Genomic DNA, 16,041 nt, shown 5'->3' with positions numbered 1-16,041 from the left:
GAGGCAGGGAGGAAGCTAGGGACGGGGTGGCTTTGGGCCAGGGTGGCCGTGGGTTGCCATGGTGAGCCGTGGTGGGTTCTGGATAGGTTTTGAAAGTGGAGCCAGCAGAACCGGCTGATGGAGTGGGTGTAGGTGTGAGAGAGACGAGGTGAGGGTGACTCCAGAGTTTTTGGCCTGAGCAGCTACAAGGATGAAGTAGCATTTACTTAGCTGGGAAGACTGGGCAGTGCGGATCTGAGCATCCTGGTTTGAGACGCATCTTAGACATTTATTGAGTTTTCTAATTACAAAACCAGAACATCTTGGTTCTTGACAATTAGGGGAAATATGCACAGACAAATCATCCATAGTCGCATGCTCTGAGACCATGTCTGGTGACAGTTCGTTATGTGTCTTTCCACTGCATTTTCCACGTACATTTTGCACCAAAATATTAACCTGTGTGTGTAGTGTGTGCTCACGTGCACGCAAGCTTATAGATGTTTAAATGTGGATAAGAAAATTAGGATTATGTTATGTGAACTGTTATCATTTGCTTTCTTACTCGCTACATTAGTTTTTTTTTTTTTAACATCCTTATTGGAGTATAATTGCTTTACAATGGTGTGTTAGTTTCTGCTTTATAACAAAGTGAATCAGTTATACATATACATATGTCCCCATATCTCTTCCCTCTTGTGTCTCCGTCCCTCCCACCCTCCCTATTCCATCCCTCTAGGGGGTCACAAAGCACCGAGCTGATCTCCCTGTGCTATGCGGCTGCTTCCCACTATCTACCTTACGTTTGGTAGTGTATATATGTCCATGCCGCTCTCTCGCTTTGTCACAGCTTACCCTTCCCCCTCCCCATATCCTCAAGTCCATTCTCTAGTAGGTCTGTGTCTTTACCCCTAGGCTCTTCATACATTTTTTTCCTTAAATTCCATATATATGTGTTAGCATACGGTATTTGTTTTTCTCTTTCTGACTTAGTTCACTCTATGACAGACTCTAGGTCCATCCACCTCACTACAAATAACTCAACTTCGTTTCTTTTTATGGCTGAGTATACATTAATTTTTTTAATTAAGCTTTTTACTAGGAGGTAGTTACAGACTCGCTTGCAGTTACAGGGAATAATGTAGGGATCCTGTGCACCCTTTACCCAGCTCCCCACAGCGCTAAGACCCTGTAACCTACAGCGCAGTGTCCCACCCAGATATTGACGTCGATGTGGTCGGGACAGAACGTCTGTCACCACGGGGACCCTCCTTTCCCTCCCCACACCCCTCCCTAACCCCCGTCAACCACTCCTCTCCTCTCCTTTTCCAGCATTCGGTCATTGCAAGAATGTTATAAAATGGAACAGAATTGGGGGACTGGCTTTTTTCACTTGGCAGGATTCTCTGGGGCTTCTTCCAGTTGCTGGTGTGTCAGTGATTGGTCCCTTTTCATTTCTGAGTGAGTGAGGCTGCCTTCCCGTGTCCGCACCCACTTTCATCAGAGATGCTCCGCTTCTAACACATGAGGCTCCTCGGGAAAGTTTTTCTCCCACAGAAAGTTTTAAAAAACCCTCAGCGCATATTCCTGTGTCAGATTTTTCTCCCTCTTTTTTTTGCTTCTAGAGGCAAAAAAAAATCTAATAATACTAATATGAATTTGGGGGGATACTACTGATTTACCACCCATATCTCTTAATTTTTTCAATGTTCCCTGGTTTTAAAGGTTGCCACTGTATTATATGCTATTTTGTATTATGCTTTGTTTCCACCTAATATTGTACGTCTTCAATAAGATTACATAATCTTCATAAGAAAGGATTTTCTAAATTTTTTGTAGGGTAAACCCACCCCTGTATAAAAATTACAACAAGGTTTGCGTTATTTCCTGCTGATGTGTTTTTTTGTGTATGTCAGATAGATTTCTACAACATTATTCTTAACGAGCGCATGGCATATGGTCGTGTGGCTGCATCGCAACCTAACGCTTTCCCTATCCTGGGACAGTTAGATTGTTTCCCCTTTGTCCCTTCCATCAGCAGCGCTGTAATGATCAACCTCGTGTATAAATCTTTGACCGTCTGGTCATTTCCTTAGAGCAAAGTTCTAGAATTGAGAGTCATTGGTCGAAAGATCAACATTTTTGAGTTTCCTAACACAAGTTGCCAAACAGCCCCCCAAAAAGCTTGAACCCCTAGCCCAGGGAGAATCCCCTCTTCTCTGCATCCTTGGCAGTCCTGGGGCTGCACGTAAAGAAGCTTTACTCGTGGCTGTTGTGGTTTTCTCTCACATCATCCTTAGATAGAAATGCCAAGAGAATAAGGTTGGGGAAAGACAGACTGAAACGCCGGGACCGGAGAGCTTAGTTCCGGGGACCATGGCAGGGGGAGGGGGCCACACACACAGGCTGTGTCATGGTGTAGGTTTACTGTTGACAGTGGAGTCGGGACGGGGCTGGGGGCTGTCTTGTCCCGAGTTAACGGTGCCCCGTCTTCCCTCCGTGTCTGACGCAGACCCGTGCTGGCCATCGTGGAGGTGGAAGTGCAAGAAGTCGATGTGGGTGCTCGGGACAGGGTGTTCCAGGAAGTGTCCTCTTTCCAGGGCCCCCGGGACGCCACCGTCGTCGTCAACCTTCAGTCGCCAACCTCCGAAGAGAAAAACGAGTTTCCCGAGGACGTGCGCATGGAGCTCATGCAGACCTTGGGCAGTTACGGGACGATCCTGCTTGTCAGGTAGGGACGCGCGCATGGCGGGGCTGGTGCGCGCCTCGCTGGAGGGCGCGCTCCCGGGGCTGACCTGGCAAATCTCATTTCTCCCAGGATCAACCAAGGGCAGATGCTGGTGACTTTTGCAGACAGTCACTCGGCGCTCAGCGTCCTGGATGTGGACGGAATGAAGGTGAGTTGTGCTTGGTCACCCGGGGAGTGGGGCAGCTTGTCCCCGTGGGCTTCTTGTGCTTTCACATGGCCGGGTCTGCGGGTGTAGACGCCACAGGAGGGCGGGAGCTGGGCCTCTTCATTCCGGCATCTGATTCTGGTAGCTTCGTCGAGGCGTCTACTCTGCAGCCCTGGCTCCTCGTAAAACTGGGGAGAAAGCGCACGTTTTGGAGCCCAGCTCCCCCTGTGTTGCTGGGTCTGTCTGCACTCACACCCTCCCATGGGAGTGTTGTGATCCTTCACTTCAGAGCATGTGGTTTGAGACATGCAGCTCATAGGTAGTTTCCGTTTTGATAATATCCTGGTTTTAAGTTCACATGGAATGAAAAGTGACAGTTAACTTTTCTTCAGGCCACATGTGAGCTGTGCTGGGCCTGCCTGAGGTCTAGACCCTTGGCCTTTCTTGGCAAAAGTGAAGGTGGGCCAGGCTCCCGATGCATGCGTTTGAGCGAGAAGCACTTTGGGGTCAGAGGGTCTGACGTCTGAGCTTATTCACAGGTGGCCTCTCTGTCCTCACAGGTGAAAGGCAGAGCTGTGAAGATTAGACCGAAGACCAAGGACTGGCTGAAAGGTTTGCAAGAGGAGATCATTGGAAAGCGGGACAGCGTGGCCTCCGTGTCCCCCACCGCCAACTCCTGTCTGCTGGAGGAAAACTTCGACTTCACGAGTCTAGACTATGAGTCAGAAGGTGAGTCATCCTGCGAGTGAGGACTTCCCGGTGCGTAGGGTGAGGCGGGCAGGAGAGACGTTCTCCCAGCAGCCCACACAAGAGCCTCAGGATCCGTTCTAAGACCCACCCTCGGGAAGGTCAGAGAGGGTGCTTAAGTTCAGGCTTACTCTCCGTGCCAGAGTTGGGTGGTATTCACATGTCGAGTGATGCACACAATGACAAGTAAGATGGGAGGCGTCTAACATTACACTGCAGACAGTTTGGAGGATGTCAGGGCTGTGGGCTTGTCCTGTGTCTCAGGCATCCATGGACTTGGGGTCCCAGCTCTGCTGCCACGTGGGTGCCCTGGGCTGCTGGTGGCTATGCCTCAGGTGTCCTGACACAAGCCGTAGGCCTCGGCGTTGAAACAGACCCACAGATAAAAGACTAGGCCCTTTCCCCCTAACTGTTTGCTGTGACATGTCCTTCTCCAAGGGGATATTCTCGAAGACGACGAAGACTATTTGGTGGATGAGCTGAGTCAGCCTGTGGTCTCAGATAGTGAAGCCGGGGGAGACGAGCTCGCCGATGCCCCCAGCTCCATGGCAGTGGCGCCTCCCAGCCGGTCACCAGCACTCACCAAAAAGAAGCAGCATCCAACCTACAGAGGTAGCTTGGACCTTCCTTTTCTAAATCACCTCTGGTATAGCGGTCACTCTCTCAGCAGCTGGGCATCACATAATGCCGCCATCAAGTACGCATGGCCCACGAGCAAAGGGGTAAAAGAGGTCAGAGCAAGGGGTGAAAACTGGGCTCTGAGAAGGAATCCAGCTGCCACCACACTGATTTCCTCTAGTGATTTAATTTTTTTCCAACAACTGGTACCCCTGTAACATACCGGATTCATGATCATTAGTTTCCTCTGTGCAATTTAAATTGTCATAGCTCTGAACTGTTTTTACATTTGTGATTTTTGTCCCTCTCCAAAACTTCTCTGATTCAATCCCATAAGAGACATATTCAATATCTATGTCCTGAGTTGCTGGTGTCTGGTTATATTCATATAGCGTTATATTATTATACAGTAATATTACACCTTAGCATCATTATGTCATTTTAGACTTAAGAGGGACTGAAAGTCATTGGGATTGAACTCCAGGTCCCTAGATAATTAGAGTAGTTCATATTCCGCATCAGACTCTTCAGCTCAGTTTCAGCCGTAGCCACGAGTGCCTTCCAGCTGCTGGACACTGTGTCTCCCCCTTGGAGGAGAGCAGGTGCAGGGGCTTAGCCACGTGTCAGGACCCTTTGAGCTGCGGCTGAGAACAGAGAACAGAGTTGACAATAAGATGCTTCCCAGAAAAGGTACTTCTCTGGGACAGGTACAAAGAACCCCCAAGCCTTTTTGACTGTATTTGGTCCCAAACCCGGTCAGTAGCCTGGCTTCATTGAACCAGAGGGGGCTTTTAAACTTACAGGTTGCTGAGCCCCGTCATAGAGATGTGGGTTTGGCAGGTGTGGGCTGGGACCCTGGAAATCTGGCAACTCATGAAGCTCCGCAGGTGATTGGGAATGCATATCCAGGTTTGGGGACTGGATTCATCAGCGAATCCAGGGGGTTCTGCACGTTGCACGTCCAGAGGGCTCCTGCCCTGGAGTGAAAATGGCTGGAGGGATGTGCTCTTGAGACAAGAAGCAGTCCTATTCTCCAGGGTGGCCATCATTCAGGCATCCTCTCAAGGGCTGGGCAGATGTGCCCCTTGGAATGAAGAATTAATCGAGCAGCATGGGGCTCTCACCTGTGAGCAGCCTTGCCCCCTGGTGGACGTCAAGGGAACATCTCCTCAGTGCTATAGGGCGTCCAGGCACTCCCTTCAGAAGGAGAAATCCTGCCTGTCCCAACAGAACGCCAGAGACACATGAGGTTGAGTTATTGGATTTGAGGGATGGGGTATGAGCCAGAATAAGATGAATCAGAGTGTGTTGTAGTGTGGGAGAGAAGACCTACAATCGTCCTGAGTTTAAGTGTAATAAATGTACATGTAATAAAACAGAAGCCGTCAGCTCCCCACACCCCTCTTAGCCTTAGAAGGATTTTGCAGGGTGAGTCAGGATGGCGAATGCCTGGGCAGTAGCTGGCATGGGCTGTAGGATTTGGGGCTTGAATGAGCAGGGATGCTCCATGCTGAACCTTGGCAAGGGATTGGCAGGCTGCCCTGCTGGCAGAGAAGTGAAAATATTCTCAAGTCCAGAACTCTCGTCCTGTTTCAGAATGAGGGGCTCTGGTTTTCAACTCTCTACTCTGTGTGGAAGTCTTGTGGATTATTTCAGAAGGAAGCATGCCTACACTTTAAAATATTTCAGTGTCTCTCGTGTCTGGACAGCACACCTTGTCCGCGGTTCACTGAAAGTTCCAAGCAGGCATTGGGTCCCCTCCCCCCGTCCCCCATGCCAGCAGAGAGGGACCCTGAAGCTGTCCTGTGGGAGGAGTTCCTGCCACTGCCGGGTCCCTGCAGACCTGAGTCTGACTCATCTGACTCACGCCCTGCCATGTCCTCCAGATGATGCTGACCTGGTGGCGTTAAAGCAGGAGCTGGAAGCAGTTGGGGACTTCCGCCACCGCTCTCCGAGTCGGTCTCTGTCGGTTCCCAATAGGCCTCGGGCGCCTCACCCACCGCAGAGACCCCCCCCTCCAAGTAAGACTTCGCTTTCCGCTCACCACGATGCCTGCTGGGAATAACTGCGTGCTTCCTGCTACTGCACAAACGGCTCGAAATCTAGCCTTTGAGTTTCCACAGTGCTTTCTTCCCCTCCTCGGGCTCCTTTTTGTCTTAAATCCATGGCAAGTTGGATATCAGAGATAGCTATGTTTCTCACGGCAAATCACGTGAGTCCTTTATAAAGCTGTTCTTCGTCCTCCCGAGGCTGTGCTTTTGCTTTAAGCTGCTTTCGGTCTGAAACCTTATGGGATGGAAACATTGGGGCCACAGACAAGCTAGGGACATTTTGAGCTCCTTCCTCCCCCACCCCCCGTGGCTTCTTTCCACATCTTCTCTCCTGGACTGCTGCCCACCCTCTCTCTGCATATGAGGACTCGAGTAAGCCCAGGTGCTCTGACCCATAAGGTGACCACACGCCCACCTCTAAGCAGGAGCCGTCCCGTCTGTGAGCCCGAGCCTGCTGAGAACAGCACTTCCTAGCCCGGGTCTCAGGATAGCACTTTTCTTCCTGGCTCCTCAAAAAAAGCAGTGCTTTGTCCGTGAGCCATTCCTTAGCCATCTGAAATAAAGTCATGCCATGCTTTTGATCAGTTTCTGTTTACCTCCACTGTTCACTTCTCCTCCCTCCCCCGCCCCCCCAGTGTGACGGTAAACATTTTTCTAAGACTGTACTTTCAGAATTGGGTTCATCTTGATTACAATAGTAATCAATGGCAAGCCAGAAACATATGACTTGTTAAGCGTATTTTTCTGAGTTGATACTCAGAAAAGAAAATATTAAATAAATAAAAAACAAATTTATGTCCTATATTATTGTAGAGATTTACAAAGAGATAAATCTAAACAATAAAAGTTTTAATTTCACCTACCTAGAGATAATAGTTGTTAACCAAAAGATTTCCATCCTTTTTCCAATTAGATATATCTATATCTACCCACAATTAAAATTTTTATTTATTTATTTATTTATTTATTTTTGGCTGAGTTGGGTCTTCGTTGCTGCGCACGGGCTTTCTCTAGTTGCGGTGAGCGGGGGCTACTCTTTGTTGTGGTGCGCGGGCTTCTCATTGCGGTGGCTTCTGTTGTTGTGGAGCACGGGCTCTAGACGCGCGGGCTCAGTAGTTGTGGCGCATGGGCTTTGTTGCTCTGTGGCATGTGGGATCTTCGAGAGCAGGGCTCGAACCCACGTCCCCTGTGTTGGCAGGCAGACTCTCAACCACTGCACCACCAGGGAAGTCCTCTATACACAATTTTTCTTTTTTTTTTCTTCTTTTCTTTTCTTTTTTTTTTTTTTTTTTTTACAGAATTAGTGTCCATTTTGTTTGGTCATTTGTGTTTCATCTAATGTCTCTGTATTAACTGTTGTTCTAAAACATGACTTGTTAATGGCTGCAGGTATTATTTAATCTAGCTTATTCCCCTGCTTTGGGATTTTTTTTGTTAGATTTTGCCCACAAAGTATTTTTAAAATTTGGTCCTAATAATAGTAGTGTATTTTAAACCACTTAAAAATGATTGATCAGAGTTTATATCAGATTTAAGTCCCCCAGGATGTTAGATTAAAATTTTCATTCAAACAGTGCCTCTCCACAGGATCTATATTAATAAGCCCAAGTCATTAGAGAATCACAAGAGAAACTCAGTAGCGCCTCTGAATCCCCAAAGGCCATGGATGTACTCAGGCCCTAACTGTGACCTTGCTCTCAGCTGGCTGGGAATTTGCATCGAAGCAGCTGCGACTTCACTGAGATTGAGACTCTGCCCTCCTTGGTCTTTACAGCTGGTTTAATGGTGAAAAAGTCAGCCTCGGATGTGTCCATCTCCTCTGGCACCCACGGGCAGTATTCGATTTTGCAGACAGCAAAACTTCTGCCAGGAGCACCTCAGCAAGCAGTGAGTTCTCCTGTATTCAGATCATAGCGAAATGGGTCAGCATTTCAAACCCAAGAGATTTGCCCCGTGGTTCATCCTCAGCCCCTAACATGATGCAGGATCACCTCTTTTCAGTGAATATATACGTGTCTGCCTCTTTAACCCTCTGCCTGTCCACCATTCATCCCCAAACCCCATAACTTAGTACCAGGCCCTTTATAGGGTTTTTAAATGGTCGTACAGAGCGTGAGAGAGAAAATCACGTTTGATGAAAACTCCCAAGTGCCCCTTCAGGGAGGGACTGTTGGTTTCCAGACCCACCTGTTTCTCTCCCTTCCGCTGCTTGCCTTTGACCTTGGTGTATAGAGCAGGGGCTGACAGAAGGGGAAATAAGAGAAGTTCAGATCAGTTGTCTTGAGAGAAGAGGCTAAAAAGAGATCTAATGGGGCCCAAATAACGCAGTAGGGACATTAGTAATCATAACAGTCGTGTAGGGTTTTGGAGGCGGGGAGTTCTGGAGGATGGCTGTGAGATCTAAAGAAGCCGGTAGGTGAAGGTCAATGGACTAGAGGTGAGGGAGGGGGGAGGTGCAGCGGGGGGCTGGGTGGAAGCTGACGTGTCCCAGGAGAGCGTGTAGAGCTGGGCCAGCCGACGGTCACGGTCACTGCAGGAGTAGGCGGTTGACTCGACCTCAGTGGTTTGTAGTGATGAAAGCAGGTTCTCAAAGGCGACCCAGAGGTCTCAGTTAAGAGGCAGAAAAGCAAAGAGGTAGAAAGAGCACTTCTGAGAAAACATCTGGAAAAGTGTTTTAATGACTCCGCTGGACCGTGGAAGGAGTGGCTTCTGACTATGCTTTCTGGCTTTTACCTGGTTATTGAAATAAAGATAGAGGATGGTTTGTTCACATTGCAAAATCCTGGAATCGTCCAGTTTAGGAGACGAGGGTCGTCTAAACTTTATTGTGTTCCCGCCACGCTTGATATGTGAGTGCTGGGCGGGGGGAAGAGGCTTGAGGGATGCAGTTTGGGTTGAAGTTGTGTTTTAATCCCCATCTGAAGGAGCTCTGTCAACTTGACGCTCCTGTACAGATCGGTAGGCAGAGAACTCACCAGGTGAGGCTGTTTCCTACCTGTGCTAATATGCTTTTTTTCCTGATCTTGTCCTCAAGCCCAAAGCTAGGACTGGGATAAGTAAGCCTTATAACGTCAAGCAGATCAAAACTACCAACGCTCAGGAGGCGGAAGCAGCAATCCGATGTCTCCTGGAAGCCAGAGGAGGTGGGTGTTCCCCTGGGGCTCTCCTGCCAATTCTGCTTTTCTTTTCATCTTCCTACTACAAGGGGCCTAGAAGAGAAAAACACTCTTTTTTCTGGAGGTAGTATTCAATGAAAGTACCCTTTAGCAACATTTTATAAAATTCAGCTACTAAGACTTATTGTCCATTTAAAACTATATATTTAAAATTCAGTAAGTATGTAAAAATCATCCCAAGATTATTAAGTGCACTTAAGGGAGAGACTGAAATAAACAAAAACGAGTTTTAGAAGAGGTTGGTGCTCCGGGCACTAACTCATTCTGCTGGCTCTGTAAAAAGAGCTAGGTAGGTAGGCGTTCTCTTTCAGGCAAAACATCTGTTTTTTTAAATCGCCAGCAATTGTAGATTCTTTCAGGCAGGGACAGTGTCAGGCAGGGCCCCCTTCTCTGCCGTACTGCCTGTTAACTTTGTGTTGCCGTTACGTCACTTAACCCATGTTAACCAAGTTTTAACTTGAAATCTCCTCTATGCATTCAAAATCACTGGTTATTAACATTTTTTGGTTTTTTGTTGCGATTTTATACTAGAATCTCTTTTGAAGAGGGAGAATTATGCCCTCTGAAAAGCCAGATGCAGTTAGAGTTGCCTGATTTGCTTATAGTCCAGGTATTTAATTTATTTGGAATTCCCAAACAACGTTTAAGGAGGGCATGGATTAAGAGGCTGAGAAACACTTTTGTAGGATAACACCATGGTTTCTTTTTTATTAAAAAAAATAACTCAAATTGTATGGATGTAACAACCCAAGTGTCCATCAACTGATGAATGGATAAAATGGGGTATATCCATACCATGGAATATTATTCAGCCATAGAAAGAATGAAGAACTAACACATGCTATATCATGGGTGAATCATGAAACTAGTGTGCTAAGTGAAAGAAACCAAACACAAAAGGCCGTGTATTGTGTGGTTCCATTTATGTGCAGTGTCCAGAATAGTCAAATCTATACAGAGAGAAAGTTATAGTGGTTTCCAGAGGCTGGAGAGAGGAGGGTGTGGGGAGTGACTGCTATGGGAATGTGTGGGGTTTCTTTTTGGGGTGATGGAAGATATTCCGGTGATTAGATAGTGGTGATAGTTGTACAACTTTGTGACTACACTAATGACCACCAAATTATATCCTTAAAAAGCGTAGATTTTACGGTATGTGAATTATATTGCAGTAAAGTTTTTTTTTTTTTTTTTTTTAAAGTCTATAGATGCAGAGGTTTGAGGTTTGAAATCTACCCAGGGTCCCAACTTAACATTTTCTTGGTCACGGGCCCTGCTGAGGTTTTGAGTTTTGCATCATCTACCCTGAGAAGCACAGGGACACGTTAAACTTTGCACGTGATGTCAGGGCGTCACTGAGCCTCCCCTCCACAGACCCTAGATCACCATCCCTGTTGAGAAGGTGAGAATGAGAAGCTGGGGGCCAAACCTAGTGGTTGGTCCTGACAACCTTCAAAGATTTATTTTTAGATAGCAAAGAAATACATTGCATTAGTAAATTATCCTTAGAATAAGGATAATTCGATGCCTTGTCCTTTACACTTTAGCCATGCAATTGTATGTTTCAGGTGCCCCAGGAGAAGCCCTAAATGCCACAGCCTTGAGGGACCAGGGATCCTCCAAACCAGAGCCCACAGCGGGGGTGGCCCCACTCCTGCCCCGTCGGCCCGCACCCAGAGTTCCTGCCATCAAGAAGCCAACCTTGAGGAGGACAGGAAAGGTAAGAACCTGGTTGCACAAGCCTGTTGCTCCTGGGTTGCTCAAATGTCTTGTTAGATAAGAATTACGTCTCCGATGGGTCTGGTCTCTTTATACATGTTCACGAGTCCCGGACACAGCCCCATCCTTGAGGAAAATGCCCAGCAATCGCTTTCTTCTTCGCATCCCTGCTGCTTCTTGGCTCAAGCTGAGCAGAAACATTGGGAATTTCTCACCGAGTCAGGAACAGCTTGGCAGTATCACACTGCCCAAATGTTCCATTTCAGTTCCCAAACCGAACCACCATGGGGTGCTTTATTCCAAGCGTCCCAATGATTCCCATTTGTGTGTGGTCTGTGTCCTATGCCCACGGTTTGACTTGTACAGATTTTTATCTGCATTAGAAAAACAATCACCGGTTCCTGGACTGGCCATGTTTGTTGACAAGCGCTTGTGCGGCCCCGGACCCTGGAGGCTCGACAGCTTTTCTTGCCACTTTTCTTGCAGATTGTTTTTTGCTCTCGCTCTCAAGCTTCTCAGCCTTGCTTGCTGCTTCAAAGACATGAGTTTGTCAGGACAGTAGCAGCCCAAAGACTGGCACCTCTAGAGACATCTGGATCTTCCGTTTGAGCTCAGTGTGCTAGTCACGGACTCCTGGTAATCCCTTGGCTGGTCATTACAGAATGGCTGCTTTTCCACCTGTAGAAAGCATGAGCGTGGTTTGGGCGCGTGGTCCTTACAGAGCCTGCTTTGTGTTTTCTGGGTTGCTCGCTGTCCCACGTCTGCACATTCATCTGCCTATTTTCCACGCCTCCTTACACAACAGACCTCTTTCCTCCTCTTCTCTATTCTCGCTTTGTCTTCAAAGCCAGGGGTAGAAATGGATTCAGTTTCCCCACCCACAGCACAGGAGCTGCAGTAAAAGGCTGTCGGAGAAAGGGTCGTTTTTGCAGCTAGTTTCCTAAAGAACCAGTGGAAGTACTGAAATGCGGACGCTTAAGCTACCGACAGCCGTGTGTGTACAAGAGTTTCCTCTGGCCTCGTGCATTTGTTTTCTTTGTGATCTTTTTGAATCAGAACCAAGGAAGTGAAGTTCCTGTATGAAAATTTCCATTCTTCTTTATTTAAATATCAAAGATTCAAGGAGCAAGTATACCCATTAGTCCTTCTATTGTTTAATGCCGTGACATAAGCTCCTTCACCTTAGTGTGGTACAGACTGAATTATCAAAGCTGCGGCCTCGAAGAAAAGTTTTCAGAGAGGTTTGCTGTTAAGAAAGGAAGAGCATCACCCCGTTTCCTAGGTAACAGAAACTTGTTTCAGATTATTCACGGTGGCCCTGGTTTGAAAGTTCCCACTCATATTTCATCGGACCTGCTGGTCCTCCTTGATACGTGTGTTTCTCCCATGCTCCGTCCTGCCTGGTCACGCTCCCGCATCCCAGACATTCTCAAATCCTGAATTTGCTAGAATGTCCGCTTGTCCCCTCCTCTGTTCGCCTGTGGACAGCGTCTGTGTGCTCTGATTCCCAGCTTCCCGGGGCGGGCTGCTTATTGACGCTCTTTGTCGTGCCTTTTCTTAGCCCGCGTCACCAGAAGAACAGTTTGGGCATCAGGCCGTCCATTTTACAATCGGGCCCCCGGAGACGAGCCTCGACACCCCTCCTGTAGCGACAGTCCCTCCCGTTCCCAAACCGAGAACACTTCAGCCCGGGAAAGGTGCCGCTGCCTCCGGGAAGCCAGCGCCGGACGAGGCCCCGACCGCGGCCGCCCCGCCCCCTCCGGAGGCCCCGCCCCTCGTGCCCCAGGTGCCCCCGCGGAGGAAGAAGTCGGCGCCGGCGGCCTTGCACCTGCAGGTGCTGCAGAGCAACTGCCAGCTTCTCCAGGGGCCCCCCTGCAGCAGCCCCAGCAGCGACTGTCCCCCCGCACCCCTGCCTGCTGGGGGCGCGCTCTTCCCCCAGCCGGCTTTCCTTGGCCTTTCATCACCTGCAAGCCCTGAGGCTGATGGCACCAAGGACACGAAGCCAGAGGCCGCCCCCCTCCTCGGTGATTATCAGGATTATCAGGATCCCTTCTGGAGCCTTCTCCACCACCGTAACCTGTTCAATAACTCCTGCCTTCCCAAGAGCCCTGACCCCCTGGACTCGGGGAACAGGAACCTCAGAAGAGCACACACAGCCCCCCAGCAAGTCAGTGCCTCACCTGCCCAGGAGCTGCCACTGGAGCACAGAGAAAAAGACTTCGGTCACTGGGTGACAGCCAGTGACAAGGACGAGAGGACGGTGCTGCAGGTGTTTGACCCACTGGCGAAAACATGACTGGGAAACTCCAACAGCAGCTCTCCCACAGGATGTGTGCCTTCTCCCCCTGGCCTCACCTTTACAGGGGAAAGCCCATTGGTCTCAACTCCCCAGTTGAAATAGACATCTAGTTAAAGGCACACTGAAGAAACATTGATACTCTTGTGTAGTTTACAAAAATTGTCTCTTATTCAGTAAGATTATTATTCAGCCACCAAAATATGTTTTATTCCAGACTCGTGCATGTTAAGTTTCCTCTCAGGGTGTGAGAAACCTCTGGGTAGATTCAGTATATGGATTTTAGGAAAGAGAATCTAGCCGATAATGCTCAAGAATTTCCCTCCCACTGAATTTTAAACGATTGTTCAAGTTATGTTTGTATGTGGTGAGTTTTTTTTTTTTAATATTGTTTGTATTTTACAGATTTGGAATAACTTTTTGGTGACCCACCTGAAGGTTGATGCATAATGTAAGGATTCCACTAAAAGGTGGTTGGGACCATTAAGATCTGTACCTGGCTGCTGACACCAGGTTAAAAAAGATATCAGAGTAGGAAGCAGCAAATAGGTCCACCAAAAATTAGACTGTACATTCCTGGGAGCCCTTGTGTTTATTTATGTACATGTGTATTAGCCGTGATTATGTGTGCGTCCTGGGGGAGATGGCGTCATTCCCTGCTTTAGTTCTGGAGCATATACCATTAGCTTCACCTGAGCTCCAACTGCCTAAGTCTCCTGTACCATGTCTTAGACTTTGCATGTCCCATAAATTGCTACAGTCCTGAGCTCTGGTGTGCTACCAGTTTTTACACACTCTCTATTCCCTATTAAATAAAACCTCATGGCTTTCTTTTTCTCCTTGTATTCCATATTCAGAAAAAGCACAAAGTGTGAAAACTCATACTGGTACGTACAAGTACTGATTTTCATTATTATAATTTGAAGAATATTTGTTTTAGTCTGGTCTACCTAGCTGTGGCTTCAGGAAGGAAAGTTACCACATGTCCCCATATGTAAGAAACCTCAGGATATTCTGAGTTAGCTTATCTATATTCCTTTTTTTTTTTTTTTTTTTGGCGGTACACGGGCCTCTCACTGTTGTGGTCTCTCCCGTTGCAGAGCACAGGCTCCGGACGCGCAGTCTCAGGGGCCATGGCTCACGGGCCCAGCCGCTCTGCGGCATGTGGGATCTTCCCGGACCAGGGCACGAACCCGTGTCCCCTGCATCGGCAGGCGGACTCTCAACCACTGCGCCACCAGGGAAGCCCCAGCTTATCTATATTTTTATTAGTTTTTTTTCCTGTACATTTCCAACCCCACTTCTTACCTATTCAGTCTTTAAAAAAGACATCACCATACTGCTTTACATTTTTAAAAGAATGTTATAAGGCCTAGAACTCACTTGGAGCAGATATCATAGTTTTGCTGATAAGAAATTTACTGGCAAAATCTCAGTGTGCCACCTACTATGTTTAGGAGTCTTTCATGTCATAGAATCATACAGCAATGGTTCTGTGTTATCCCTAATGTGACCAGGGAATTCCTGTACTCAGAGCTAATGGTTAGGATGGCAGGCTCCTTTTACTGATCAGACCCCTGGGATTTCAGAAATAACTCTCATTGCCACTATCAAGATACATTACAGATTATACAAAAACAAAACTATCTCATTTCATCTGAAAACTAATAAAAGAAAAAGATATTAGTGACCCATAGAGATAAATAGATAATATGAGTAGTTAACCAGTAGTAAAAGATGGTGTTTTTAGCCTTAGCTGATTAGGACACCTTCTCTAGCACTTACATGCTTTATATCATTTTTACCTCTCTGAGAAATGCAAGAAGTAAACAGTGCGATCCTTGAAAGCGTTAGGAGGAGAAAGGAGGCAAGATGGGTAAGAGGCTCTGGAAAGGTAAATCATTTACCAGGATTCGCGTCACTTCTAAAGGGCATAGTTGGGAATGGAATTGAAGATTTCTTAATTTAAACACTCTTTGCTCCATAACCTCTTTTCCTACTAAAAAGGAGGTGAATTTGAAGGCATATCTATGTAACAGTGAGTCAGAAAAGCAGGGGGAAAGTAAGCACCACAAAAGTTGCTTCCAATGCTTAATTTTCAGGTTTCTTTTTTGTTCTAGATAGCAAATAGCCAATAAATGGTACACAGAACAGAATTTCATTTAAGATAGGTGTTCATCACACAAATAGTTCTTAAGAATCTGACAGTAAGTATTAACACACAGAACTGTATTGAGGCAGGTCACAGGAAAAATTACAAGTAGTTTAACATTAAGAAATGAATATTATTTGCTCATGGCTGTTGAGGTTTAATGAATAACAGAGACTGGATTTTGAGTTGATAATATGTAAGGTTCTTGTACTTAACGTTCATTTTTTTTTTTTTTAAAGACAATTGGAATTGCCTTATTTTTTAAATCAGTGCTTAACAGTGGGTATCTTTCCTAGGTTAGCAGTAGAGTTGGTTGAATAATCTCGACAATGAGCAGCTGCCATCCTGGGGATTTCATTCCGTGGTTTTTATTTTTAATCTTTCTTTGATGTTCCCACACCAGCCTTTTTAT

General features: G+C 47.1%; 1 protein-coding gene across 5 annotated transcripts in view; it reads left to right on the top strand.

The window, feature by feature from the left end:
* SYNJ2 (synaptojanin 2) overlaps positions 1 to 14,304 on the top strand; it is a 98,479-nt gene extending 84,175 nt beyond the window's left edge. For all 5 annotated transcript variants that reach the window (XM_082634376.1, XM_082634375.1, XM_082634377.1 and 2 more), the window contains 9 exons: positions 2,492 to 2,710; positions 2,798 to 2,876; positions 3,434 to 3,602; positions 4,059 to 4,232; positions 6,125 to 6,259; positions 8,064 to 8,176; positions 9,324 to 9,432; positions 11,031 to 11,182; positions 12,743 to 14,304. In XM_082634376.1, the coding sequence (XP_082490502.1) occupies positions 2,492 to 2,710; positions 2,798 to 2,876; positions 3,434 to 3,602; positions 4,059 to 4,232; positions 6,125 to 6,259; positions 8,064 to 8,176; positions 9,324 to 9,432; positions 11,031 to 11,182; positions 12,743 to 13,477 (1,885 nt within the window). In that variant the 3' untranslated portion in view covers positions 13,478 to 14,304. The remainder of the gene's footprint in view (positions 1 to 2,491; positions 2,711 to 2,797; positions 2,877 to 3,433; positions 3,603 to 4,058; positions 4,233 to 6,124; positions 6,260 to 8,063; positions 8,177 to 9,323; positions 9,433 to 11,030; positions 11,183 to 12,742) is intronic.
* Positions 14,305 to 16,041: the final 1,737 nt, after the last annotated feature.

The sequence above is a fragment of the Mesoplodon mirus genome (genome assembly GCF_964341445.2).
Source record: "Mesoplodon mirus genome assembly, chromosome: 10".
Classification (NCBI taxonomy): Eukaryota; Metazoa; Chordata; class Mammalia; order Artiodactyla; family Ziphiidae; genus Mesoplodon; species Mesoplodon mirus.
This window is presented reverse-complemented; position numbering and strand designations above follow the sequence as displayed.